This window comes from Temnothorax longispinosus, chromosome 8 (assembly GCF_030848805.1).
Source record: "Temnothorax longispinosus isolate EJ_2023e chromosome 8, Tlon_JGU_v1, whole genome shotgun sequence".
NCBI classification, from domain to species: domain Eukaryota; kingdom Metazoa; phylum Arthropoda; class Insecta; order Hymenoptera; family Formicidae; genus Temnothorax; species Temnothorax longispinosus.
The window spans coordinates 92,636-117,603 of NC_092365.1; the positions used below are offsets into that span (position 1 = coordinate 92,636).

The window sequence follows — 24,968 nt, forward strand, 5'->3', positions numbered from 1 at the left end:
TATAAGCACTTGCAGGGAATATATTATAAAAATGTAGAGAAAAGATAGAACGAAACACACGTAGAGAGATTCAAAAAACGTGCGTTATTACACACATCACGTTTATTTCACATTACGAACGCTGAAAGCTAAAAACGACACGTACACATTATTGCAGCTGCTATAGAACGTTTAATGCGATTTGGAATATAACGAACGACAACTGAGGCAATCTACCTGCTACCATGAATTTGGCAATAAGCCTATATATAGACTTTAAGCGCGAGCGAAAGAGATAAAGATTTTACTGCTTTCGATCGAATCTTACTGGTCGTAAAAGAATCGTGGTCAGGACGTCGATAACTCCATCAAGAGCTTCTCCGAACGACGATACGATGTATCGGAACGTTAGTTCGATATACGTCGCGTTCTCGTCCTCGTATTCCTCGGCGAAGAAATAGTCGTACATCATAGGCAAAAATATGACCGCGACATACATCGCGATGCACAGCAGCGCTAAAAAGAATCAGAAACGCCAAATTGGAAGATAAATCAGAATATAGCTATTTTTTTTTCTTTTTCTCCTTTCTTTTCGGCTCGCTTCTTCCGGACGCTTAGACGCTTATTATATCGTACCTATGGCTCGAAGTCCGAGCAACCGCTTGCTCGCTCGCTTCATCTTTTTTCGTTTCATCTTGATCTTGTTCGCAAACACGGATGACAATCCAGAAACGGCAGAAACTTGGCAAACGCTTTCACGCGCATTAGACGTTACGTTTGCAGCTGCAGGATCCGAAGGCGGTCTTCCATCGGCAGTCGTCGAATCTCGAAGCGCCGTATTGATCATGCAAGAGAGTACGGAGCATTGTCGTAGCGTTTGAGATTCAGGTAAATGGTCCTCGTTCGAACATTCTCTATCTTTTTGTCTTTGTCTTCCTAACGCCGCCGCGTTATCCGCGTTATCCGGCTTGGCCGACGCCGACGCGATCTTGCGTCGGAGTGGTCCGAGTTTCCAGTAATACTCCCAATAACTTTTGTTCAATAGCTCTCGAGTCTCTAGAGGAATGGACGATGGCTTCTCGAATGACGTTCCCACTCGTGGATTCGTCGATAAACGAGACGTGATTCGGCCTTGTTTCGACGCGTTGTATTTTACTAATATAGAATTCCACGTCATACTATTTATTCCGTTTCTTCGGTGTAACGGTAGATTTACCTTCGAGCGACCGTGGGCGTGGGCGTGAGTCTTTTCGTATCGTCGTTTACCTTTAACGCGCGCGGCGCAACGATAACCGGGCAGTATCAGAGTGCACGCGGAATCTGTACGCGCCAAACGGGATTTCTTTCGAAAGAACGACTTTGCCTTTCTCGACAGATTCATCGGTGCGGCTTTACGTTTTACATCGACGCGCCGCACCCGCACCCGCCCGTCTTCCACAGCTCTCTTATATTCCTTCTCATCCTTGTCACTCTTATCGCTATATCCCTTAATCCCGCAAACTTGGCTCGAGACTAAACTTTCCATACCTTTTTCCAATATTTTGTCATTTGTCATTGCGTTTGCCGAAGGCGTACAACCCGCATTGTCTCGGTCGACCGCGGTTTGCTTCATCCGACCTGCCCGCGCCGAGGTCAGCGTCATCCAAGTCTTACACGTAACCATCTTTCTCTCGTCGCATTCTCCGTCCGCGATAGAAGAAGAATCTATCGTCGGCATCGTCGCGCAGCTTTGACCGCAACTTTCAACCTTACGGAAATTTTTCAATCTTACAGCGGTATTTAAATTTGAATAGCTACGTATTCTACCGTCGGCGTCGGCGTGGTCCGCATCACCGTTATTGTCTAATGCGTTGTCTAATGCAAAGTTTCCGTAACGATCTTTATCTTTACCGACATCCTGATTCAACGATACGTTCGACGCGACGTATCTCTCCGCGCGCGACGTATCCTTATCTCTCTCGCATATTCTTCGACCGGAAGTGCTTATTATTGCACTGTGCCCGTCGCTGTTCTTCGCGTGACTTTGACATCGCTCGACATCTAAAAACAGCAAAAGTCCAATATCGCGTTCGTGTCTTATCCTGCTTATCAACGCGATCGAGCGATACAAATTATATTGATAACAATTCATTACCATCAAGTGGGTATTTTTCATTCCTAGACTCTTTCAAGTTACACATCGAAATGGTCGATCTTGTACAGATATTTCCGACAGTTTCTCTCGCAGCATCGTTTTCGCACATCGACGGCATTTTAACATCCTTTTCCATTTGCGTAGGCATCCTCGATATATCGCGATAGGCGACTACGGGAACTCGAACGGGTGCTGATGCTGGCGCGGGCGCGGGCGCGGACGAACAAGTGGCTTCTACATTAAAACTGTTGATAGGTAACGCATGTATCTTTTTCTCATCGACCATTAAAAGCAGCGGCCTATTGCTCTCCTACATATAAACATTAAATATACGATAAGAGCCATGCTCTTTTAATATTTTATATGCTAATCTGAAACTTTGCATACTTGTTTTTCTCCTTGAGAAATAAATCCGCTTCCAACATCGTGTCGCTCGTTAGTCGCGTGCTGCAAAGCTGAAATATATTATACGTAAGTCAAAATGTTTATCATGCCATAAGCAATATCGTTTCGTAATTTAATTTGTACATACACGTATTCCAAGGGCAATGTTTCGCCTCTAAAATGGATTGTTTGTCGGTAGTTTTCTTCGCCGATTTTCCAACACTTGATAATAACGTGTCTACATCGTGACACGGTGCAGATGTATATAAACCATCCACGCTTTCGCCCGTTTCCCGCGATTTATCCTCATGTTGCTCGGTTTCTTGCAAGATTTTAATATCTAACTCTGGTGTTTGTCTGTCGTGTTTTGTGTTACAGACGTCATCTGGCTTCTCAGCTTTTTGTCGCGTTATCTGCCTGTACGTACATTTCATTATTGTCAATCAATATAATTGTATTAGCGCGCGGCACGCGGCACGTTGACGAAACGAAAAACATAGATAAAAATACATTATTAGAAATATACATATATTATAATATTATTGGAGGAAGGTATACGATATATTTGAGGAAACTGAGAAAAGTAATCATCTTAGAAATTAATAATTAATACCTTCTAAAACGCGGATCGAAACAGCCAGGCAGCCTTTTCCCTATATGCGTGATTGCTTCGTATTTTTGGCTTGATTTTGATTTCAGGTGTCTACGTGTAAAATAAAGAAGAGAAAGGAAAGGAAAATGTATTTAAAAAAATGTAGCGAAGTAGATTTAAAATATATAATACAATATGTACATTTATCCGAAATGTTTCGGAAACTTACTGACATGCAACAGGTTGCACTATGCTGCGACCTTTTTTAGGAGTTCCTGTCAAAGTGACCACACACGGAGGTTCAATAATGTCGTCGGTATTGTTGCTCGAACGACGTGGAGGTATTTTAGGCCAGGATGGATCAGGAGGAATCCTAATGTCGAGAATACCGTGGTAAACGTCAACGAAATCTCGTCCATGCCTAAATTACACTCAATAATACAATGTAGTATATACACAATTATGTACCGTAACGTGCCGACATTACACTTTTCCGAGATTGCTGATAAATTTTGTCCATTTACTAAAAAACACACACATAAAGAATATTAAAGCCACATATGCTTTAATTATTTTCTTGCGACGATATTTTCTATTTTTACCTTTTATATGCAACTCGAGTGTATTTGTTTCGTTATCGCGCGCCATATCGCGAAATAGATAATTCTTAGTACTTGACGTCGTTTATAACGTCATATGTTACGCTATTTCAGTAAATCGAAACTTGATATATTAGCCTAAAAAGTTATACGAAGGACGATTATTGTGTCAATTACATGTTTCTTCAACGTCGAATGCCTTTTTTATGCGATCGAATTGTAAATTTTGTTTGTCATGAGTCAATTGTCTTGAAATTATTTCTTATCACTACCACATAGTATACTATACTACCGGACATAGACGTACGTGGATATAAAAATAAACGTGTTAAGGATTATACTTTATTATCACATAATTTTTATATAATATTATATGTATATTTGTATACAACTTTAAATTTAACTTTAGAACTTAATATATTTACATCGAATATACAATAGACATAGTTATAGCCAGTCTTGGGTTTCGATAGAGATGAGAAAGAGAAAGAGAGAAAAAGAGATAAAATGTCATTTTTTCTTAATTTTGAATACGACATTACGAACAATTAGCAAATATCTTTAAATTGAACATGATCGAAAGCGAAAGATCTTTCCATTGGCGCGTGACAGAGTGGTCAACGCACAAATTGAATTTCAAGTCTGGTTATAACATTGTAGGAACGATCACGTACTACTTATTCGATATTTTTTTAATTTAATGGATCGCATTATTATATATACTACTCTAAGGTATAAGGTTTCCGCAACATTATTATTTTTTTTTATATCACATTACGTGTCATTAATCTAACATTGCAACTGCCCATCCCTTTGATCTTTCTATTTACTTTCTTCTTCAAAGATGTTGCTCTAACTCGTTTCCTTTTTAAAACGGTCTTTCTCTTTCTATACCGCGGATTACCGATACTATACTATAGCGTAGTAGTGTGTGTGTGTGTGTGTGTGTGCGAGTATGCACATAATTTTTAAGACATTTTACAAAGTCGGGAAATGTAATAAAAATACGACATAGTACAACGCGTCGTATTTAATTGAATTGAGATCAGTCGAGATGTATATCAATTCTTCAAAAGTCGGCGTGGACATGACCGTTGCGATTTCCGACCGTGTACCACGGATAAGACATGTGAGATGTAAATGTTACAACTATGAGAAAGCACATAGGTGCACCTTCGTCCACTTTACAGAACTATACCGTCTATCGTCTATCGTCTATCCTTTCGAATACGTAACATCTGTTCCGACACAGAATTTTGAAATCGATAAATAGTTATTCTCGCAATTTACGAGATACTCGTTTTACACATCTATCTTATCTAGACCTTGTTAATACTTGAACACAACATAGTGAAACTTGTGCGTGTGTTAATTAATTATCGAAGCGGAAGAAAAATGCGAACGTAAATTATTTCTATACAAAATAATGGAATCACTATTGTAACGACTGTCGAATTAAATGACGAAATTATAATATAGTTTAGTAGCGGAATATGAGTCGACAGATGTGCCATGACTAGACGCTTGGAATATAAATGTAGCTCGAATCATTATTCTCGTCGAATAAAAAACTTTGATCTCACGTCATTGATTTTCTACTCTCTATGAATATGAATGAGTACTTCCTCTTCATACTTTTACTATCATGAAATTTTTAATTGGTCCAAAAAGTATTAGCACTCCCCTTCCACTATATATAACTCTTACTTGTTAAAACTATATCTCATTTGTAATACTTTGTCTAAAATCAGCCGAATACTAAAAACAATAAGTACAGAACGCACTGGATGTGCCCCGTTTGTGAAAAACCGTTACTTTTTTCGCATGAAGCAGAGTGCTATTTGTTTTTAATATTTGTTATTCATTCATTAATCATCAATGTTATAAAGCTTTAATAGCATAAAAAATATTACTGCTTAGTGAAAAGTATAATCTTATAAACGAATATTTCTTTGATTTTCTCATTAACTCTTATTACATATACAGTATATACAGATTTCGATAAAGACACTGACGTTCTTGTTCTTTGCGAACCCAGTTACAGGGTAGGGATAGGGTATAGCGCGAGACCCAAACCATGCGTGACCTCGAAATAACACGTATGTACCAGTATCTTGGTAGCACAGTTTATGAAAACTGTATTCGCGTTTGCGAATACAGGATAAACTGGTGAGAAATGCAAAGAGGTAGTTTCAGAAATGCACAATGAGCACGAACAAAGCATGATGAGCACGAATAAAGCATGTTACGTGCGTTTGTCGTGTAACGTGACTCGCACGTGTTATTGTCAGGCAGTAATATCATCATTTTGTGTGATGTTTAGCGCGAAATAAAGCGATACATTCGTACGGGAAAAGTAAGATTCTGTGGTTATCGTTACTTCGCCATAAGATATATATAAAAGGATTGAGACAGAGTGAGAGGACTGAAATGAAAACTGGTATACACGGCCGATGGAGGCACGTACACACGAGAAACTATGTTACTATACTTAGTTGATAAGTTTTCTATTATGATGATGTATGCAACACGAGATGTTTTACCGTGTTCTCAATTCTCTTATTATTGTCTCATTAAGCTTCATGATCGCCGCTGTCTATTCCTATTAAAGACTCTGTTTGCTCTGCTTCAAGATCTGGGATTCTGAAAATATCAATTTCCCATGCATTTTATATACACATATAGTACACATATATTATGATATCATAACACTCTGGTCAATTTACATTTTATCATTATTACAATTTGATTTAATTACACACATACACGCACGCACGCACGCACACAATGTATATAGTATATATGGTGCACATATACGCTTTACCTTGCAGATCTGTTGTTGTTTCTCCTGCATATCCAGATGAAAAACCTTTTTATTAAATCCATAACAGGATCCCACGTGTCGTAATAAGATAAAAGAGATACTGTCAGGAATGCTAAAAGCATTGGAATACTTCCCAAATAGAAAATACAAGGGTATTCAACCTTTTTCAAGAGGACATCGGCTACCATTGACATGGGCATTGTTAAGCTTACGGCCATCGTTGCTACGAGAGATGATGTCAGAAAGCAGCCCCTGTAGATATAATAGAATGCACGCACGTTACATAAAGACACAAGAGTTGTTATTATTATTATTATTAATGTATAGTAATGACACGTTGAATTATATTGAAATTACCATAGCCAAAGAACTTCGCTCAGAACAGTGCCAATTAGACCGTTTATAATTAGGAATGTCCATTGGTGGCTATTGGGCCATTCAAACTCTTCCCAATGGCCATAATGAAGAATAAAGAACAAAGGCCACAGAAGTGTTAAATTGAATATTCCCACAAAGCCAAAAAACATTGGTATATCCATCTTGTCTTCGTGATCTACTTTTCTTTTTAAAAATACAATGTACGCAGCATAGAAAAAAGCACTGACTAGAGCTAATATTACGCCCGTTGACATGTTATTACTTTCTATAGTTAAATCCGAAATACCGACTAATACCTGTAAGTAAAGAAAATGTTTTTCGATATATATATATATATATACTAGAAAATTTATTTTGTTTACGTGCATTAGCGTCAATAAACTTGCAACTTACCAGTCCAAAGATGCTAACTACCACAGCAGCTAATTTGGATAGCGTAAACTTATCTCCACCATTACTAGGAAAAGAGGCAGCGAGAAACAAAGTGAATAAACTGGACGTCGAAGACAATACAGTAACGATTCTGGCTTGAGTTTGCTCCAATGATATCTGGTATGTGTAATTTGCCATGAACCACTGGAAGAAGGCAGGATCGGTAGTACCGTATCGGTGATGCCGACAGAGGGACATTTGAATTTCACATTATGTTACCCACAAATAAGCAGAACATGAGGGCTATTTTAGCCACTTTTTGTACAGAAAATTTGTTAGCCTGTCGCCTCGCGTGTTCTCCAGCTCTAACACTGGCTTGATAACTAAGTCGCGCCAATAGAGCCTCGGTGGCATCGCTTTCTGACATATGCCGTACTTCCGCCAGTTTACTGAATCTTACAGAGCGAATGGACGAATCGTCGCTTTCCGTGCCCGACGAACGATCGCAATGGTCCGGAGTTTTTATTGGAACAAACGTTGGATCGCTCTACGATAAAACGAATGGTCATTATTAGATTAACAATTGACACACGTGGCGTGCACATGTGTTTCGGATAAATATAATTTACTTTGAGTGAGAGTGAGAGAGAGAGAGAGAGAGAGAGAGAGAGAGAGAGAGAGTGTGTTTCAACAGTTTTTTTCCAAAGCAATTTACTTGAAAAGCGTGTCGATTGAAATTTGATGCGTACGATATATATCTTATTTCGCGCTATCTTTGAGATACACGATAAAAATATACATGTACACTCACAATCAGATACAAGTATAATAATTTGACACTTACTAAACTTGTATTGGCCTCCGAATAAAAGTTGTCATCTTCAACATTGGGATCTATGAACTGGAAGAAAGTAATACGTGTATATATATCAGAGTTTAAAGAGACGCGTCTAAGGAAAAGGAGAAGAATGCACCTAAGTTTTATATATGTGACGTCATAAGGTCAATAATTACCATATATGTTGCAGGTTTATTGCATTGTTCCCGCCAGGGTGGCCAAAAGCACAGACCAAGCAAATAAAGTGTAAACATGGATGTTCTTACATATGTACTAAAAAATGGCTTTTCAAACGTTTCATCCCTGTAGATGTACTGAAACAGGATATATTACGACTGTGACTTTATTGCCGCATACGCGTAACAAGAGTGTCGCGAAGCATCTAACGTGGTTCAAGGACAATGTACAGGTAGAGGTAGAGGTAGAGGTAAACCCTAAGCTATAATAGTTGCACGTGTCGCAAAAGAAGGCAAGATGGAGAAAGATTGCGACGAACGAGATAAAAAGCTTAATCTTACTTTGGTAAGCTCGGAACTGGAAACCCATATTATATCGACCAGCAATAGAACTAAAAGCCCCAGGACAAGTCTTTGGGATTTATTCATCATCGCGGCGAGTTTATGAGGATCCTCCACCATCCCCTGTTGCCTACGTTGGCGTAATTCCACAGAACAGCTCATCTCGACTCTCTCGGTCTCTTTCCTTTACATTTACAACATTGCGTAAATACATCTGTCCCTGTAAAGCTATGCAACATTTCAGCATTATGCGGTGGGTCATTAGAATAAACGTATTAGGACGTGTTAGAAATCAAGAGGGAGGTATAACACATCAACGTCAACACGTAGTTGTACGTCACTCTCTCTCTCTCGTTATAGTTGGAGAGCCTTTTGTAATACGTACCAGGTGGAAGAGCGAGAAGCTGTGGCTGAGTGCCTGCTATGGCGCTATACGTCCGCTAGACCTGTGTAAGAATTTAAAATGCGAGGACGCGACAAACGTCGCATTAACAGGTGTCAACGAGCGATAAGCGAAACTTGAACGTTGTTTCTCAACGTCAACACGTCACCTAACCTAACCGGCTGTTTGCGGTTTGCGGCCCCGGTCCCGGCCCCGGCCTCAGCCGTTGATGCCGCGCGTCCCGCATCACATCGCTCTCTATCTCGCCAACGAGCTTCGTATCGGTTTTCGCGATTCGTGCACTGCTCGTGCAGAGGTGCACCTTCCAAGCCAAGGCAGGGTATCACGATCGTCGCCCGTCACTGCCGCACTGCCGCACTGCCGTCACACGGGTGACGTTTCCGAACGCAGCCCGGCGGTGAGCCGGGTGAGCGGCATCAGCCGCGGCAGATTCGTGCTATATCTATCGCGTTCTATGAACGAAATAAGACTCGAGCCAAAGCGAACGGCGAGTCGCGAGCCACGAGCCACGAGCCACGAGCTGTCAGCTGTCAGCAGCGTCGGCTGCTAGGTCGCGATCGACCTAGAACCCAGATCGACAGTCGAGTCGCTCCGCAGTCCGCGCTCGAATCTCGAGTCCTTCGACCCGCTCGACCGTCGATCGTCGATGTCGATGTAGCCATGTAGCTTGTAGACAGTGCGCGCGCGAACGCGAAGTGAGCTTACACAATTTACACGTCGGTTGCCATAGCAATTGAATTCACAATATTCGCATCAATCGCATCGAAACGGTTCATTCATTGCAATTCATAGGGCAGTGGGCAGCAGTGGGCAGTGGGCTGAGTGGGCAGTGGGCACGGGACAAGACAGGTTGGAGAAAAAAAAACGTAAACTAGAAAAGTCGAAAAATCGTTATTGTTTGCGATCGCCGATCGTTGGTCAAGTGTCAAGTTCCGCAACGATAAAATGGCAAATGACATTGTCAGCAACGGCCGTTTGCAGGAAAATACGGTTGTACAACGAACGAGAAACGACAGAAGCAAACGAGGTATCGTGTATCATGTATAATTATAAAATGTGTGTCAAGCAAATGATTTTTCATCTCTTCACGCCGCGCGCGCGCGCGTCAGACCTCTTTAGGCCCTTAGGCCCTTTATCAAGCGGACCATCCTTTTTCCGTCATTTCTTACCGTTGATTTTGTTGGCCGTAGCACCAGATATACCAGCTATAGAGAGTCGCACGTGGTTGTTGCATCGACATTACACGAGACACGAGTACAGTGCTTGCAAGCTACTCATTGAGCAGGAATTGACGAAATCGAACGGTCACGAATACGCCAATTATTTGAAGGTGAGAGGTGAGAGGTGAGACTCGGGTCAGTCTCCTAAGTCTCCTTTGACATGCAGCTTGATGCACGCGCACGCGAAAAGTGAAACGTAGCACCAACAATCGTCTGCTGGATAACTTAATTATTCAGCTCTTGAGAATACCGCGTTTCCTTCTCAACTTTGCGCAAACGGATAACAACAAACAACTGCACAAATACATATAAAAATTCCCTTCGTCGCGTCGGGTCGCGTCGCTGCGCCGCAGTTCTATCAGATGTAATACCTATAGTTACCTAGTACGTAATACGGCTGTTTTATCCTCGTAGGGCTTAATTCTCAGAAAGGAGGGCAAGATTCAAGATTCCCTCGATTGCTTTCAGACCGCGTACAATGTGAATTCGACAAACGTTGATAATGTTAAACAGATAGCGAAATCGCTGTAAGTATATAATGTCGACGAAAAGAACATTGTTCGTAAAGATAAATATGCGACAACCGCGATCATATTAACGTGACAATTTTTAGATTAATAATGGGAAGTCACAAACGTGCGATAGACGCATTTACGGAAGCTGAGAAGATATCCTCTCTACCAGACTGGGAAATATATCATGGCCTTGGCAAGTTACATTAGCAAAGTTTTATAAACTTGCAGATGCACGTAACAGAGAGTGTGTTAGTTTGTTGTCGAGAAAGATGCACCTTAGCGTTTCGATGTTTCGCATATAATTGAGTAACTGTGTATTTTCGATACTTTGATCACGTCCTTGGATACAGCTGTTATAGCATTATAGGGTAAACTGTTAAGTAAAATGAGATGAGAGATCCCCCCTATGCTCCCTATCCGTCCACGTAAACGGACGTGTCTATTTTGTATCTCGTTCAGGCGAGGCTTACGTGAACGTGAATCAATTACAAGAGGGCAAGAAACATTTCAAAAGATCAACGGAATTAACCAAAAGTGACGTGCCCAATATTGATCTCGCGAGACTCTATCTCTTAGACGATATGATTCCAGAGGCTAGAAACGCTTACACGGCAGCTTTGAAGTAAGTAACGTCATCAGCCACGAATCGCGCGATTATATGGAAATATCCTTTTTATTTCGACACCATTATGGATTATGGAATGCGAGCGAACGTATCAAAAATATCACATTTATTACGATAGTCGATAACACGATACGTAATTTTGGCCGCTCTTTTTACGCATTAGCGGGAATCCTCAGAGCATCGATGCAGCGACAGAACTGGGTCTCTTGTATCTTAGAATCGGAGATATGCAACGGGCATTTCAGCAATTTGGAGCGGCTTTAGCTCATTCGCCTACGTGCGTCAAGGCAATTTTACCTATGGCTTACGTAATGCAAGTGTGTAAATTTATAAAAATGACATCTCGATAATTTCCAATTTTTGCAGCTCGTCATATCCGCTCCAATTTATATTATTTCCACGTATTTTGTGAATTTATTTTTAATCGCTCGACGTAGTTGTTTCGATTCATAAAGCACGATCGGCTTTACGAATATATCGTTAAGCATCAGATTGAGATTTACGTATTCTTACTTTGGACCTTACCTTTCGTGGATTTTTTTTTTCGTTGCTTCGTATTCGTTGTACTGACAGCGTACGTCATATTTTTCAGAATCATCGAGAGTACGATGTGGCCTTATCGAAATATAAAGTTGCGGCACAAGCTATTCCAGAGTCTTCGATCCTTTGGAATAACATCGGAATGTGTCTTTATGCAAAACAAAAATATGTTGCGGTGAGCTTATTTCTTTCTATATCTTTATCGCTTTTTCCCCTACTTGAGAAGCACGATATAACTCAGTTTATAACAATATTCCCATTAAGGGAAAAGACAAAGCTTTTACAATGTTGTTTGGATAGCATGTACCGCATGCACCGTGTATTATACATTATACGTATAATATTAATATGTGCGTAAAGAAACGAGAAATTTTCTTTAGAAATAAAGAAAAGAAAGGGGGGAGGGAGGAGAACTTGTATTCGTATATTATTATTTTTTACTAGCGAGCTATTTAGTTATTCAAATAAACGGCGTGTACGGCGATAATGTTCTATTTGATCTGGCTCTTACTAAAGAGCTCGTAGTTCAGTGTTCGCACTTGATCAGCAGGCATATCGGCGCGGCGCTTTGATATCGAGTATCCGCTACCGCATCGTTTTGTACTGCGCTTCGCGTAATACGATTTATCGAATGCGGCACGTTCGGGGAGAAACGGGATTTGTAATTTATTTATAAAATAATATAGTTGCCGCTCGATGCGTTTGCCTCGTAGAGATTCTGAAACACGAAGAGGAATCCCTTGTGAATATACCGGGAAATGAGATGCAGCAGTATTGCATCGCGAAAGTGGTTTAGATAGCGTCGAGAGAGTATGTCGAAAGCAATGGTGTGTACCGCGGGTAATAACAGAGGAATACGTCCGCTTGTAGATTCACAAAAACGAGTTTTTTATTATTAATACTGCAGAGATCGAAAGCAGCATTCTGTACTTCCGTACATTTAGACCATTTAGACATTTAGACATTTATCAATATAATACAACAATACGACGATTTTTATCTTTGAATTAAATCCGCGTTGTTGCGTGAATAGGTATCTCTACGTCTGGAAGCGATGCAAGCATAATAAGCATAAAGAATTTGAATTATTACCGAGGAGATGCAAAACCAAAATATTCTTTTACAATATTTTTCAGGCTATTAGTTCGTTGAAGCGAGCACATTATTTGAGTCCCATGTCTTGCGTCCCGTCGTGCAACCTAGGAATCGTTTTTCTCACCACTGGGCAGCCTGCATCGGCTGCGATTTACCTATGCGCTGCAGTCAGCGCTGAGCCAAAGAATCCTATGCCGTATATGTTATTAGGCTGTAAGTAGAAAATAAATTTAAGTCTTTAGCGAGTTTATAACTTTATATTATAAAGGGCCATGCCTCACCATACCAGAAGCTCATATTTTAGCCTTGCATGTAGCGATTAGCGAAACAAGACGAGGGCATCCAAAAAAGTTTTAAATAAAACATGGGAGTTTTATTATCAACATAATACATTTTCGCTTGAAAACGTGACATTTCTTTTACGTAGGTAGGTGTACGTGTTTATTATAGTAAAAATCTGTATTTTTATTTCAGTGGCTTTAAAACGTTTGGATGATCTGGAAGGTGCCGAAAGATCATTGACGAAAGCACACGCATTAGCTCCTCAGGATCCATTAATATTAATTAATTATGCTGTGATACTCGATGCTCGCGGCAAACAAGCTAATGCCACTGAAATTTTAACAGCACTCAACGATATTATGGCTGTCGTTGAGGTGGATGCGCAGGTAATTTAAAAATCACGCATTACGTCTCGGTGTAGCGTGTATTAATTATACATTGATATACTGATATTACGACATATATATATGTATATATATAGATATCGCAAATGGCAAAGAAGCTATCGAAGAGATTACAACGTGAGAAAACAGAATCGAACACCGGTCAGGAAATGCTAACGGAGGAATATGAAAAACGGCACGTGAGCGCTGACGAAGTTTAAAAGTTTCAAAGTCATTCGTCATGCGAGAGTGCCGATTGATCTTACCCGCGGAGATTTTAGGAAAAAGAACCAAAAAGAAATAATCTGTGAAAGTATTATACATTTCTATTAGAGAGTGCATTTTACACATATATGATAAATTAATAACATATACTGCATTTATTCGTCTTAAAAAAAAAAGATATATATTATATAAATACATATATCTAGAATCTAACAGGATAAAGTTACAAAATTCGATATGAAGAGGTTGACTGTGTGCACGGGCGAAGGGAGACACGTGTATTGAGATTATTTACGAAGTTTATTGAAATAAAAGAATTTGTATACTATGTAATACGTGCATGTACGTGATATACGTATATATTTAATTCCATTAACAACGTTATTAGCAATAATAGCCAAGAATATCCATAATATTAAAAAGTAAACGGCATATCTTGACTTTTGTTTACAGTCTTCTTTAAATGCAAATAGGCAAATAGGACAGGTACAAGGTGATTTTAATCAAGAGACACGGTAGTGTCTCGCGCCAAGTACACGCGGAGCGAGACCGACCGTGACTCTTTTACGCGACGCGACGGGTTGCGAGTATATCTTTTACGAGCCATTTTCAATACCATTTTGTTTATAATGTGTAATATATACTTGTGAATATCTTACGTTTTAAACAACATTTTAGAACAATTTCGAGAATATTTCATAAAATTACTTTTGTTAAACAAACTGCCGTAACTTAAACATATGTGCTTTGTACATCGGTTTGATGCTGGTTCGTCACTGGCCAGTTGTTCATAATTCTGGGTTTGAACAATTGCCCAAAAATCATACGAAATTGCCGCGACATAGAGCAATACAAGATAAAGTTTATGCTGCCATTTAATAACGCTAAAATATCCATCAGCTCTCCGAATTTGTCGTAACAATTGCGAAAGAAGCACGTGCCCAGAGCCGCGGAAAGCAAGCCCAGGATGCCTTGTGGAATCTCCGTTATGAGGAACAGCAACAGTACCACCACAAGCATCCTCGTCGTTCTGTCTGTTTGCTTGTCAAATTTACTTGGCCTCCGCTGATATTCGTCCTTTTTATTATCAAACGGCCCGTTGCAATTCTCGAGATCCGAGATTCCTGACGACGATGAGGTTGGTTTGGTGGTGACCTTTGCAGCGCACGAACTGTAGCTCTTTAAAGTCCGTTTCCTACCTTTCGTCCTAAATGAAGAGTGAACGTGGCGAGTATCGTAATAGTAGATATAGACTATAGACTATAGACATGAGTGCGAATGCAACGTAAACAGACACAAGTAAAAGTAAGTCATTTTCAATTTTTCCATCATTTCACTTTACCTGTAAAGGACTTTTATTAGCCAGCAGATGATGACGGTGAGAAGTATGCATGGCAGAAGCTTAACGACTACGCCGAGTATCCAAAAATTTAATTGATATAGGAAGCCTTTATCGGTGGAATACGTGGTGTCTACGTGATACAATACTTCCGTGGTACCGTTCTCGTGAATAGTTTGCGCTTTTATCTGACGCAATAAAATTTAATTTTCATCATAAACGCAGCAGTGGCCTTTTGGACAAGATATATTACTGTGAATCGAATGACACCTACTTACTCCGAATACAAGATAGCTTGGAGCGCAAGTGAGAAACGGAGCGAGAAAACTACAGGAAAGAGCGATCGTGCAACGTCTCCCAGTACACCAGGTACGGTTATACCGCGGAAATCTAACACACACATTGGGAAATAATCTAATAATCTAATTTTTCTAATCTCTTTGCATCTTTTCAAACAGCTATAGTATTAAAAGCTCACCTGATAGCGATGTACCTCCATACAGCTAAAGTGAGCGTGAGGGCGATACTGATTGTGTGAAAAAGCTGGGTGAAATGCATATGGAACAGGACGAATACGGCCCATCCGTACGGGAATATCCTGCTTTCTGGTAGCACGAGATACTTGTAAATTGCAAAAGGGATGTACTCCAACATCACCAACACATCAGCCGTAGCCAACCCCGTCAGAATTCGATTAATGGGCACAGTCTTCATATCTTGCCTCGTGAGTACGATGATGTTTAGCATATTGGTGAACGTGCCGAAAGAGCATACGATAAGAGAAGCGTAACCGTGATAAGTTTTGTATTGCGTCGCCAGATCGCGAATCACCCCGTCGCAATAACAAGAGGATGTCAGCTGTATCGTTTCATTACGGTCGCTTCCATCCCTGATGGAGACTTGGTCCCTGTCACGGCTCCCAAATCTGTCTTCGTTACGGCCGGTTAGACTGTCGATGTCGAGACTGTTAACGTAATCGATATCCTCGTCGGTTATATTCAGCCGACGGAAAATGTCCGTGTAATTCTGCAAGTGATGCATAATCATTGACATCTTATTTTCCAGCGGTATCAGCGGTACAACGGGGATGTTTTCCGGTATATTGCACGTCGGTACCGCGTGTAAGTGCCCTCGTCCATAGGCACAACGATGCGTCGTGACATTCCGTTTCTTTCACTTCGCAGCAAAAGCGCACTCGTATTTATCTTCGAAATGTAGCTGTTGGCGCTGTTGCACCAATGTTATCGCCGTTATTCAGGAACGTTATCATTTTATTTCACGACAAGTACGTAGAGACACGTGCGTCTCTCTAATTCTCCGTTTACGTGTGTCTTATGATCGAAACTAACGCGACGTGCGATTTGCATCTATCAACTTTTTATATTCACTCATCGGGATTATTATATCAAGTCCGCAAAAAGGAAAATGTACCGTCTACTTAAGATTGATTGCACGTTTATATAGCATTATTCCGTCGGTTCGGAATTTTAATTGAATTTAATTTAATTTAATTAAGACAAGCACGTTATCAGTCCCGTTTTCAACGGAGCTTCCTGCTGGATTGCCTAAGGGAAGTATCCTGTTTTTTTCTCGCTTATTGACGAGGAGGAAATGTGCGAAATATGGGAAAAACGATATCATCACGATGTGTCTCGAGAAATGTGTGTATTTTGTAAATTAATTCGTAGGACGCGAACTACTCAGATTGTTCTACGCACACACGCGCACATTTACACACGTGGCGTTAATCGAATAATTTGTATCGCGGCACTGTGGCATCTGCCCATCCATGATTTACCTTGGCAACAGGTTACCGCACACAGAACGCACTACCACGAGTAGACTCAGCTGGATAGTCGTGCTACTGGCGAAAATTCGCGAACATCCTTTACTCCCTCTCGACGTTTTCCTCTTCTAAAAGAGTCTGCGCGCAGGACGATAGCGATGATCTATAATGTCTATATCTATATAATGTTGTGTGCGTGAGCACTTGCGTGTGTATGCGACGTGCGAAACAAGTGTGCTCGCTTCGAGTCGCGTTTGTTAATCTCGTTATTAAGTGCTAATGGATTAAGGAATACGTATAATGTAGAGGTAGAATATAATATGTAATTTTTTCCTTTCTTGCAGTGCTTTGGTGATTTTCCATGCACGTATTGTCGATTGTAGATCGTATTTGATTTATATGTATATTTATCTCTTCTCAATAATGCTACAAGTATAAAAAATATTGGTGGCAACCTATCAATCTCGCATTATTTCTTCTTTCCTTCGGGACAGAAAGACGAAACCGTGTTTAAATCAGCGTGCTTCTAAGTTACGTGCTACGTGTTTGCTATAATAAATCGTGCTTGATTGGCATAAAAAAAAAAAAAAAAAAAATCAAAGGACGTGAAACGTTGGAAATGATCGCGAAAAAAAGGTGAGGAGAGTATCTTTCATCTCCATTTGTAATTCTGCGTTTGGTGTGGAGACATATATAATATCACTTGAGTTTGCTTATACGAATGTGTAACTTTGATCCCTGGAAAAATCGTGAGAAAGAAGCGAAAGTTGAAAATAGAACGCGACTCGACTATTCGACGACTAACGCGTACATTTGTCGTTTGGTTTTTTACTTAGTATGCAACAATGGTACTTTCAGCCAACCCTTCTCGCAAAGAAATACTATCGTAGATATTGATAATCCTATCAGTAGCATATAAAAGGACGATTGCACGTCAGACAGATTGAACGGCACGAAGCCGTCCATTCCCTTTCCATTTCGAGTTAATTTTTCTTTAGCCAGTGACCACTTTTGAACAATGAAGGTGTGAACGATGTGTTGGCTCCATAACGATGGTAAACCGGCCTGATTCAATTGACTGATCACGGCGTTTATCTTCTCGTTTAAAATCGAATTCTTGGGCAGCAAATACGACAAGTAGAATTTACCTAAGGTATATATACATATACATGTAATATTGACTATGTGCACATCTATGCATATGTAATGGGTATTCGTTAAATTCTTCATACCTGGACATTCCTCAACAAGATGAAGCAACGGCCCACCGTCCGTATCAATCAATTCCTCGGTGATAATGGGAAAATAACTTTTCCTAGCGAACGCCGAAACGTTACGATAATGAGCCGCGTTGCTTATGGAGTTTGTACCGAATTGCATCTTCTTTCGCAAGCTTTGCATGAGTGACGTCGAATCGACATCATCATCATCATCATCATCATCGAAGAGATCGGCCAGGCTGGCGGAAGTCAAGGATATCGGCAATCCCGAAGCGTCGAGATCGTGCAGATTATCGATGTCTGGGTAATACATGTCGTGCGCGAAACTATTGTACAAAATACCGCTGAAGATGCCAACTAAAGTGACGTTAGCGAGGAGAATGCCCGACAGTAATATCCTCTCCGCGTTTGTGTTTGGCAATTTCTGAGGACAACCAGCGGTCAGTAGAAACGATCGATAGATCGTTGCGCGGAAACTTTTCTTTCCTGTCCTGAAAGTGTAAATACTAAAATGTATCTTTTTTCATTGTTCACACAGGCTCACACGCAATAAGTCCCGTCGCTAATATAACTAATAACGCACAGAGATGAGTACTGTACCTTCCTGGAGTAAATACTTGCAAAAAGTACCATATTAGATAGGTGAAAACGTGCGCCAGCATCGAGCAGATCCAAACCGAGAGCGGAAAGAAGTGATATATTCGGATCCCTTTGGGTATCTTGGTTGCTTTAGGAACCACCACGCATAATCCGTCAAAGTCCACGCACGCGGTAAAGTCTACGTCTTCCTTGGGATTTGTGCTGTATTTCTTTACGAAGAAAGACGCGAAGCAGACGTCCGTTCTACCGTGCACTACGTCGCCTGTGTAAGCTGGCTGTATATTATCGGATATTGAAAAAAGGACGGAATTTCCAAATGTCGTGTTATACGTAAGTACCTATTGCACCGACGTATGTCCCATTGGGCAATTGATAACCGTATGATTTATTATCCGTCGGGTGTATGTGTTCCACTTTAAAATTCATGTCTCGAGCTATCGTATTTAGCACTATCTCGTCAAATCCCTTAAAGACATAATCGGCATAATGTGTATTCGACTGAACTTTTGTCGGTTCTGCCAGTGTATGACCTTGCTTGAAGTAACCCACTTTTAATTCGTATCCATTCATATTTTTTGTGCGGCGATATATCAAGTGCGACAGTACGCTTGATGCTTCTTCCGCCGTTTTTACACTTGTACGTTCGACCTTGCCCCATACTGAAATCAAGCAGATTCGCCAAGTATTTGTCTTTACCTCTTTACACACACACACACACATGCAGAAAATACAGATAGGAAATATAATGTCAAATAATGTATAATTTTGCATCGAACACGTTCATTCAACAATTCGTTATCGATAATCTTTGGTTTTACTGGTTTTACTAGATGGTAGAATCTACGAACCAGAATCGTTGACTTTGACGAACGGATTGTAAGTGCGAACAATTCGATTAATTCGAACGGTATCGTTTACGAGGGTCGCCTCGGAGACAAAAATCTTTTGCACCTTACGTTTGGACCACAACGTCTTCAAGATATTACCGATTCTCGAGTTCGACTCGTTCGACGGTCCCTGTTCCTCTGGGAAACGTGTGATCAGCACGATAAATCGATCATGTGAATTCCATTCGAATGTCGTATCACCTCTCGCAATCTGATCGAAGGAATGTATGTCTTTCGCGAGAATTACGTGCACGTTCCATGTGTTTCCATCAAAGGTTTTATCGCTTCGTATCCGAATCTTTCCTGCAGCTGCCGACGGACGTACTCGAGAAGGAAGCGCGTCGTTGGATGTAACCTGCCAGATCGATGCCGACGATGCCCGTTTTGCGAACCTGTGAGCTATGTGAGCTATGTCGTTGTTACTCACGAAAGATGCAAGATTTTCCGCGTCGTCAAGCGCATGAATCCTTGATACGATCGTTGTCTCGCACTTGCGCGCGATATCGTACACGAAAGCCTGGAAACATCGCTCGAGAACGATAGAGCTCCTACCACTCTCGAGCACATCGTGAAAATTCACGGTTTTAATATCTTCCATGGAGCAAACGACGTTGCTCCAAAATTCTATAGCGTTATGCCATTGGCACGCGCTGGTCGATACTGTACGTGTACGCAGAAGAGCAAATAATGCCACGAGAGTAACGTGATGAATCGTCTGTGGATGAAGAGTCGATTGTGAATTTGATGCGTGACGAGAGAGAGAGATATGTCATGTTCAACGTACCATGTTTGCGAATCTCAAGGGACACGAGCGCTTCCTTATTTATGCGCGATTTAACACTGACGCTCGATCTCGCTTCAAGTTTTTCCTCCTACAAATATTTCCATATGCGTTATATACAGTAAAATCGTACATTACTCACCCTTATCGTTACCCTCTTCACTCTTATCGACTCTTTTTCCCCCATTTCTCCCCCGACTATCTCGTGTCACATCACTTTGGACACGTCTATCTTCGATCGTGTTCGCTCGAGGGTTTAACTTGTAATTGTAAGCTTACAAGAGTAGCACGAATACATTGCGCTCTCTTCAGATAGGCTCGTCAGGATAAGGCTCGTAATCAATGTAAAAAAAGTAATAATAAAGCCTACCGCCTATTATTTCTCCGCTTAAGTACTTGTTATTTCTCCGATTTGTACAACGTTTCAAGAGACTCATCGTAATAGACTCTTAATCACACTTTTTTTCTTTTTCTGCAAACTTATATGTTCCAACAGACGTGGCAGAATTCTGCAGAACGTAGCGCTGCCGAGTTAAAGTGATGAATGTCATATACATAATATAAAAATGAAAAGATACACATGTTTCGCCCGATATGACAAGCCCCTGATAACGATATTAAGTTGTAAGCACGTCAACACTTTGTCCTTATTGCAAGGCGTATTCGCGATCGTTGTTGCCCTACGTCTCCTCATTTCTTTTCATTTTCAGTCGGTTCTATTCTCTTGAGATAGCAATAGGTCAATAGGACGTATAGAAAAATAGAAGAGATTCGAGGAAATAGATGAATGCTTTCGTTCGCAACGGAACGTGGTATTTGCACGCGTGGAGAATCATTGCGTCGTATAACTAAGCTTTTAACTTAATGACACGTCGGGAACTTGACGTTTGCGAAGGGAAGTAAAGACGTTTGTTCCATTTACCCGACAGGTAAACATTGGGAATTGAGAAAAGGAATGAGACGGTAACGATGACGTTTTTAGTAGAGGATAAATGCTAAGCGGGTTGCGCAAGTGTAACATAGTATAGTTGCGCTCGTCCTCGGTCGCGCTTATTCTTCGTCTCATCGCTCCATACTTTCATCAGCGTTATACATATACCTACCTACCTACATTTCTCTCGTTTTAAATTGTTCCATGGCACACCGTCTATTCTATCTAAAATAAACTCATTTCCGAACCGTGCTGCAATGGCAAAATAATAATGGTAATTATAATAATGGTAAAAATATTTTGCCAAGGAAGAGCAAATATACATTCGCTGTCGATTTCAGTAATGAAACTCTCGCTAGTTTCGCGCAAAAGATATCTACTTGGATGGGGATGTGCTTTCTAATGTGCGAGAGAGCAGGAAGAAGAACGGAGACGTACGTAGATAAATTACGAGTTTCCTGGAAGGAATCGTCGACCATTGATCGCCGATCATCATTTCGCGACCATGATAAATTTGACTTTAACGCATTGCAGCGAACAATTTACGATTTGAGGCTCCTCCCTCACGTTCGCGCGACCATCGCGAAACATCGTATACTAATCGTGACATAATTGATAGATGTGCGTGGCACTTACTACGTACGTACGTATAAAATCGTCAAAAAGCTAATAAAATACTACTTGGAGCGAATACTAACGACGCTGACGACGCTAAGGACGCTCTTGTGTCGCGATTTATCCTCGGTGTTTTTTATCTAGGCATCACGTCCATGATTTCTATCTACTGTAGCACGCGACGCGCTGACCTGTACCTATCTGTATAAAACTCACGCCTTAACTTACTTTCTGACGTTTGTCACTGTTGGTGAAGCGCGGATCGCGGATCCTGCAGAACCGCGTCGATACAGTTCGAGACCTTTGAAAGACCTTTGAGCTTTGAGCTTTCACCAGCCACAATGTCACCGATGACACGTATATCGTTTTATTTATTGATGTCGTTGTCAACGTTGTCAACGTCAACAGCGAGGACTACAGTAGACAAAGCGTACAAGATGATCGTAAAAAACTATATACCGAGATCGGCGGAAAGTGAAAATTTGAAAATTATTTTGACGTACGTTCGAGGCATGCAAAAATTCTATCCATCGACATTTTCTCTCGTTTCTTCCGACGGCCGATCCGGCTTCGTAGATCTTTTATCGAGATACGTGGCGAGCGAGTCTATCGTTAGCTACAAAATCACGACAAACGACTTCTCACGGAAGTATACGTGGCAGAGTCGCATTGATCTTACATGGATCTTGATCGTCGACGATGGGATGAATATTTTCAATTCTTTGGTGCACGAGCAAGGCCATATCTGGAAGGCTACCAATCAATACCTAATAATCGTCACCACTCCGACGAGCACGATTTTGCCGGGGGAGATTTTTCAGGCAGTTTGGAAGACTTACGGCGTCTATAGGATCGTCGTTATTTCGATAGAAGATGACTTTCGATGTCTGAGCAGGTATCTGCCGTTCGAGAAGAATCGGCGAAACGGCGAATACGGCGTTGTACGTAAGGTCTGTTTGACGGACCGGGAAGATAACGTCGAGCTGTACGCCAACTTTGAAAACTTGAATGGATATCCTATACGCGTGGTCGTGTTCCCGTCTCTGATGATGGAAGTTGCGTTCGACCAAGATGCGACGACGACGACGACGACGACGACGAGTCCCAAGTTGAGCGGACTGGACGCGAAGGCGATGCTGCTGCTGGAGCGAGCGATGGGAGCTCGGTTTCGCGTCAACGTCTTTCGCATCAAAGTCAACTCCACTTCCACTTCCACTAACGGGGAGGATTACGCGGATCCGTTTCATCGTACTCTTCAATACATCGAGACTGGTGAGTCGGAGATAATCATCACCAGTTTCTTCGTTCAGCAGTATCGAGGAGACAAGTACGAGTATCGAAGGTACGAGTTTACAGCTAGCATTTACGAGGACAAGCTGTGCCTGATCGCGCCGACGGCCGGTTTCGTGCCGAAATCGCACATGCCAATAATGTCATTCGCGCCTGATCTGTGGGTGGCTCTCGCGATATACAACCTTCTCGTCTCCGTCCTGTGGTACCTCGTCAAATACTACAGCGTGTCGTTTCGTCGACGAGAGGCCGTTCTCCTTCCCCTAGCGCGAAGGACGACACCAAAGACACCCTCTTTCGCGGTCATTTTTTCACGCGGTCATTCTTTCACGCGATCAAACTCGAGTTTAGCGCCGCCGCCGCCGCCGCCGCCGCCGAGAATACCGCCTTACGTTTCGTCGTGCTTCGATCTCGTCGAAACTTCATGTTACCCGTTGAAGGAGAATGAGAGCGGTGGGAGCGCCGGCGGTGGCACGACGACCGCTCAGAGAGCCTTCTTGATCGGCACGCTTTTCTTCGGGCTCATCATCACCGGCCTCTATCAAAGTTGCCTCATGTCCAGCTTGAGCGATCCTTTTCATTATCCCGAACTGAATACTTTGGAGGATGTCGCTTCCACGAATCTCACCATCATCACCAAGTACTACAACATGAAGGAGAACACGTTCGCGGGGAATACCACTCTGGATAACAAGTTGCGGAGTAAGACCAAGGTGTTTGTCTCGAAAGAGCGTACCTACGACGTCGTGGCCTTTGGTAGGAGGACGATCGCCATCAGTCGTTACGCGTCGATCAAGCTGAACGACATGTCCAGGTACTACGATGTGGACGGCAACGAGCTGCTGCACATAATCGAGGAATACCCGACCACTTACTTGTTGGCCTACGTAATGAGGCTCCACTCGCCATATCGGGAGAGAATCAACGGCGTACTGTTACGGATGCAGCAGGCGGGTCTAGTTCATTTGTGGTACGAGCGCATGGCTTATCCGTCCTATGTGGCCGAGCAGAGAAGAAGGGTGGACAAGAGCGAGAGGAAGATTAAACTCACCATTGAGCACTACTCTCTCACTTTCATCGGGCTTGTCGTCGGTTTACTCTCTTGCACAGTCGTGTTTCTCGCGGAACTCTATTTCGCCAAGATCAGTCACTCGCCTCATCAGTCGCCGTAGATAGTCGCGCGCTGTCTTTCTTCCTCCTAATAAATTATCCTCGCCAACGCCATTCCTCGCGTTTCCTCATCCTGGTATTACTGGTGCACCAAGATATACCTACTACAATATATAAACTTATATGTCAGTGATTATTTAAATTTATTCAAGTACAATTTGATATTTAATTCTCATCTTAATTAGAGAATTTATATCTTGTATGATTGTCTCGACATGTACGCATCTGTGTGTGTGTGTGTGTACACACACACGCACGCACACGTTCTCTTTCTTGCGTGACAAGAACGACCCCGCAGACTTGGCCGCGATGAGTCGATCAGCACCTGTTTCATTCGCAGCGTTCTCGAGGTGGATTAATCGGGAGCGTAATACGGGCTTTTTGTCTCCCTCACTATCGATCGCGAAAAAAAAGTTCTTTATTCGCGGTGTAATTATTTGAGA

At 41.6% G+C, this 24,968-nt stretch overlaps 6 protein-coding genes across 11 annotated transcripts; 2 read left to right on the forward strand and 4 right to left on the reverse strand.

The window, feature by feature from the left end:
- Nucleotides 1-61: 61 nt before the first annotated feature.
- On the reverse strand, nucleotides 62-3,737 carry LOC139817779 (uncharacterized). Its single transcript, XM_071786080.1, has 9 exons — nucleotides 3,692-3,737; nucleotides 3,558-3,612; nucleotides 3,319-3,510; nucleotides 3,111-3,200; nucleotides 2,646-2,914; nucleotides 2,501-2,568; nucleotides 2,114-2,423; nucleotides 616-2,019; nucleotides 62-495 (listed from the first exon to the last, which is right to left on the reverse strand). Exons 1-9 carry the CDS (start codon nucleotides 3,735-3,737, stop codon nucleotides 284-286), a joined length of 2,646 nt encoding a protein of 881 aa, XP_071642181.1. The 3' UTR covers nucleotides 62-283.
- A 279-nt stretch (nucleotides 3,738-4,016) lies between these two features.
- On the reverse strand, nucleotides 4,017-9,548 carry LOC139817465 (solute carrier family 35 member F5). Of its 3 annotated transcripts, none has more exons than XM_071785588.1 (9): nucleotides 9,004-9,548; nucleotides 8,619-8,802; nucleotides 8,277-8,414; nucleotides 8,107-8,163; nucleotides 7,546-7,809; nucleotides 7,284-7,466; nucleotides 6,870-7,186; nucleotides 6,513-6,764; nucleotides 4,017-6,331 (listed from the first exon to the last, which is right to left on the reverse strand). In XM_071785588.1, exons 2-9 carry the CDS (start codon nucleotides 8,778-8,780, stop codon nucleotides 6,262-6,264), a joined length of 1,443 nt encoding a protein of 480 aa, XP_071641689.1. In that variant the 5' UTR covers nucleotides 8,781-8,802; nucleotides 9,004-9,548; the 3' UTR covers nucleotides 4,017-6,261. The 3 variants fall into 3 exon arrangements, with proteins under 3 accessions (XP_071641689.1, XP_071641688.1, XP_071641686.1); XM_071785587.1 differs by having other exon boundaries at nucleotides 8,619-8,838; XM_071785585.1 differs by having other exon boundaries at nucleotides 8,619-8,846.
- A 252-nt stretch (nucleotides 9,549-9,800) lies between these two features.
- Bbs4 (Bardet-Biedl syndrome 4) lies at nucleotides 9,801-14,097 on the forward strand. The gene is made up of 10 exons (XM_071785589.1): nucleotides 9,801-10,048; nucleotides 10,212-10,351; nucleotides 10,656-10,768; nucleotides 10,855-10,949; nucleotides 11,216-11,378; nucleotides 11,545-11,698; nucleotides 11,974-12,096; nucleotides 13,058-13,229; nucleotides 13,491-13,684; nucleotides 13,780-14,097. The coding sequence occupies exons 1-10, from the start codon at nucleotides 9,967-9,969 to the stop codon at nucleotides 13,900-13,902; spliced, it is 1,359 nt and encodes a 452-aa protein (XP_071641690.1). The 5' UTR covers nucleotides 9,801-9,966; the 3' UTR covers nucleotides 13,903-14,097.
- Nucleotides 13,441-16,298, reverse strand: LOC139817467 (G-protein coupled receptor dmsr-1). Its single transcript, XM_071785590.1, has 4 exons — nucleotides 15,724-16,298; nucleotides 15,524-15,635; nucleotides 15,249-15,433; nucleotides 13,441-15,113 (listed from the first exon to the last, which is right to left on the reverse strand). The coding sequence occupies exons 1-4, from the start codon at nucleotides 16,296-16,298 to the stop codon at nucleotides 14,639-14,641; spliced, it is 1,347 nt and encodes a 448-aa protein (XP_071641691.1). The 3' UTR covers nucleotides 13,441-14,638.
- A 1,379-nt stretch (nucleotides 16,299-17,677) lies between these two features.
- Nucleotides 17,678-24,919, reverse strand: LOC139817455 (uncharacterized). Of its 4 annotated transcripts, none has more exons than XM_071785562.1 (7): nucleotides 24,407-24,919; nucleotides 20,523-20,610; nucleotides 19,700-20,453; nucleotides 19,190-19,510; nucleotides 18,852-19,113; nucleotides 18,264-18,742; nucleotides 17,678-18,179 (listed from the first exon to the last, which is right to left on the reverse strand). In XM_071785562.1, the coding sequence occupies exons 2-7, from the start codon at nucleotides 20,523-20,525 to the stop codon at nucleotides 17,860-17,862; spliced, it is 2,139 nt and encodes a 712-aa protein (XP_071641663.1). In that variant the 5' UTR covers nucleotides 20,526-20,610; nucleotides 24,407-24,919; the 3' UTR covers nucleotides 17,678-17,859. The 4 variants fall into 4 exon arrangements, with proteins under 4 accessions (XP_071641663.1, XP_071641665.1, XP_071641662.1 ...); XM_071785564.1 differs by lacking the exon at nucleotides 24,407-24,919 and adding an exon at nucleotides 22,905-23,044 and having other exon boundaries at nucleotides 18,882-19,113; XM_071785561.1 differs by lacking the exon at nucleotides 24,407-24,919 and adding an exon at nucleotides 22,905-23,044.
- Nucleotides 22,309-24,527, forward strand: LOC139817780 (uncharacterized). The gene has a single exon (XM_071786081.1). The coding sequence runs from the start codon at nucleotides 22,407-22,409 to the stop codon at nucleotides 24,525-24,527; it is 2,121 nt and encodes a 706-aa protein (XP_071642182.1). The 5' UTR covers nucleotides 22,309-22,406.
- Nucleotides 24,920-24,968: the final 49 nt, after the last annotated feature.

What these genes read in the sequence shown, in the direction of transcription:
- LOC139817779 (XM_071786080.1), bottom strand. Translation starts at nt 3,737, where the DNA reads ATGGCGCGCGATAACGAAACAAATACACTCGAGTTGCATATAAAAG. An exon ending in GTGCAACCTGTTGCATGTCA is followed by an intron (nt 3,201 to 3,318) that starts GTAAGTTTCCGA and finishes TTTTACACGTAG; the next exon opens with ACACCTGAAATCAAAATCAA. An exon ending in ACATTGCCCTTGGAATACGT is followed by an intron (nt 2,569 to 2,645) that starts GTATGTACAAAT and finishes AATATATTTCAG; the next exon opens with CTTTGCAGCACGCGACTAAC.
- LOC139817465 (XM_071785588.1), bottom strand. Translation starts at nt 8,780, where the DNA reads ATGAGCTGTTCTGTGGAATTACGCCAACGTAGGCAACAGGGGATGGTG. An exon ending in CCCTCATGTTCTGCTTATTT is followed by an intron (nt 7,467 to 7,545) that starts GTGGGTAACATA and finishes GCCTTCTTCCAG; the next exon opens with TGGTTCATGGCAAATTACAC. An exon ending in AGCGAAGTTCTTTGGCTATG is followed by an intron (nt 6,765 to 6,869) that starts GTAATTTCAATA and finishes TTATATCTACAG; the next exon opens with GGGCTGCTTTCTGACATCAT.
- Bbs4 (XM_071785589.1), top strand. Translation starts at nt 9,967, where the DNA reads ATGGCAAATGACATTGTCAGCAACGGCCGTTTGCAGGAAAATACGGTT. An exon ending in AAACGACAGAAGCAAACGAG is followed by an intron (nt 10,049 to 10,211) that starts GTATCGTGTATC and finishes TGTTGGCCGTAG; the next exon opens with CACCAGATATACCAGCTATA. An exon ending in AAACAGATAGCGAAATCGCT is followed by an intron (nt 10,769 to 10,854) that starts GTAAGTATATAA and finishes GACAATTTTTAG; the next exon opens with ATTAATAATGGGAAGTCACA.
- LOC139817467 (XM_071785590.1), bottom strand. Translation starts at nt 16,298, where the DNA reads ATGTCAATGATTATGCATCACTTGCAGAATTACACGGACATTTTCCGT. An exon ending in TGGAGGTACATCGCTATCAG is followed by an intron (nt 15,636 to 15,723) that starts GTGAGCTTTTAA and finishes TGTGTGTGTTAG; the next exon opens with ATTTCCGCGGTATAACCGTA. An exon ending in CAAGCTATCTTGTATTCGGA is followed by an intron (nt 15,434 to 15,523) that starts GTAAGTAGGTGT and finishes TTATTGCGTCAG; the next exon opens with ATAAAAGCGCAAACTATTCA.
- LOC139817455 (XM_071785562.1), bottom strand. An exon ending in CGTCAAAGTCAACGATTCTG is followed by an intron (nt 19,511 to 19,699) that starts GTTCGTAGATTC and finishes GCTTGATTTCAG; the next exon opens with TATGGGGCAAGGTCGAACGT. An exon ending in GACATACGTCGGTGCAATAG is followed by an intron (nt 19,114 to 19,189) that starts GTACTTACGTAT and finishes CAGCTTACACAG; the next exon opens with GCGACGTAGTGCACGGTAGA.
- LOC139817780 (XM_071786081.1), top strand. Translation starts at nt 22,407, where the DNA reads ATGTCACCGATGACACGTATATCGTTTTATTTATTGATGTCGTTGTCA.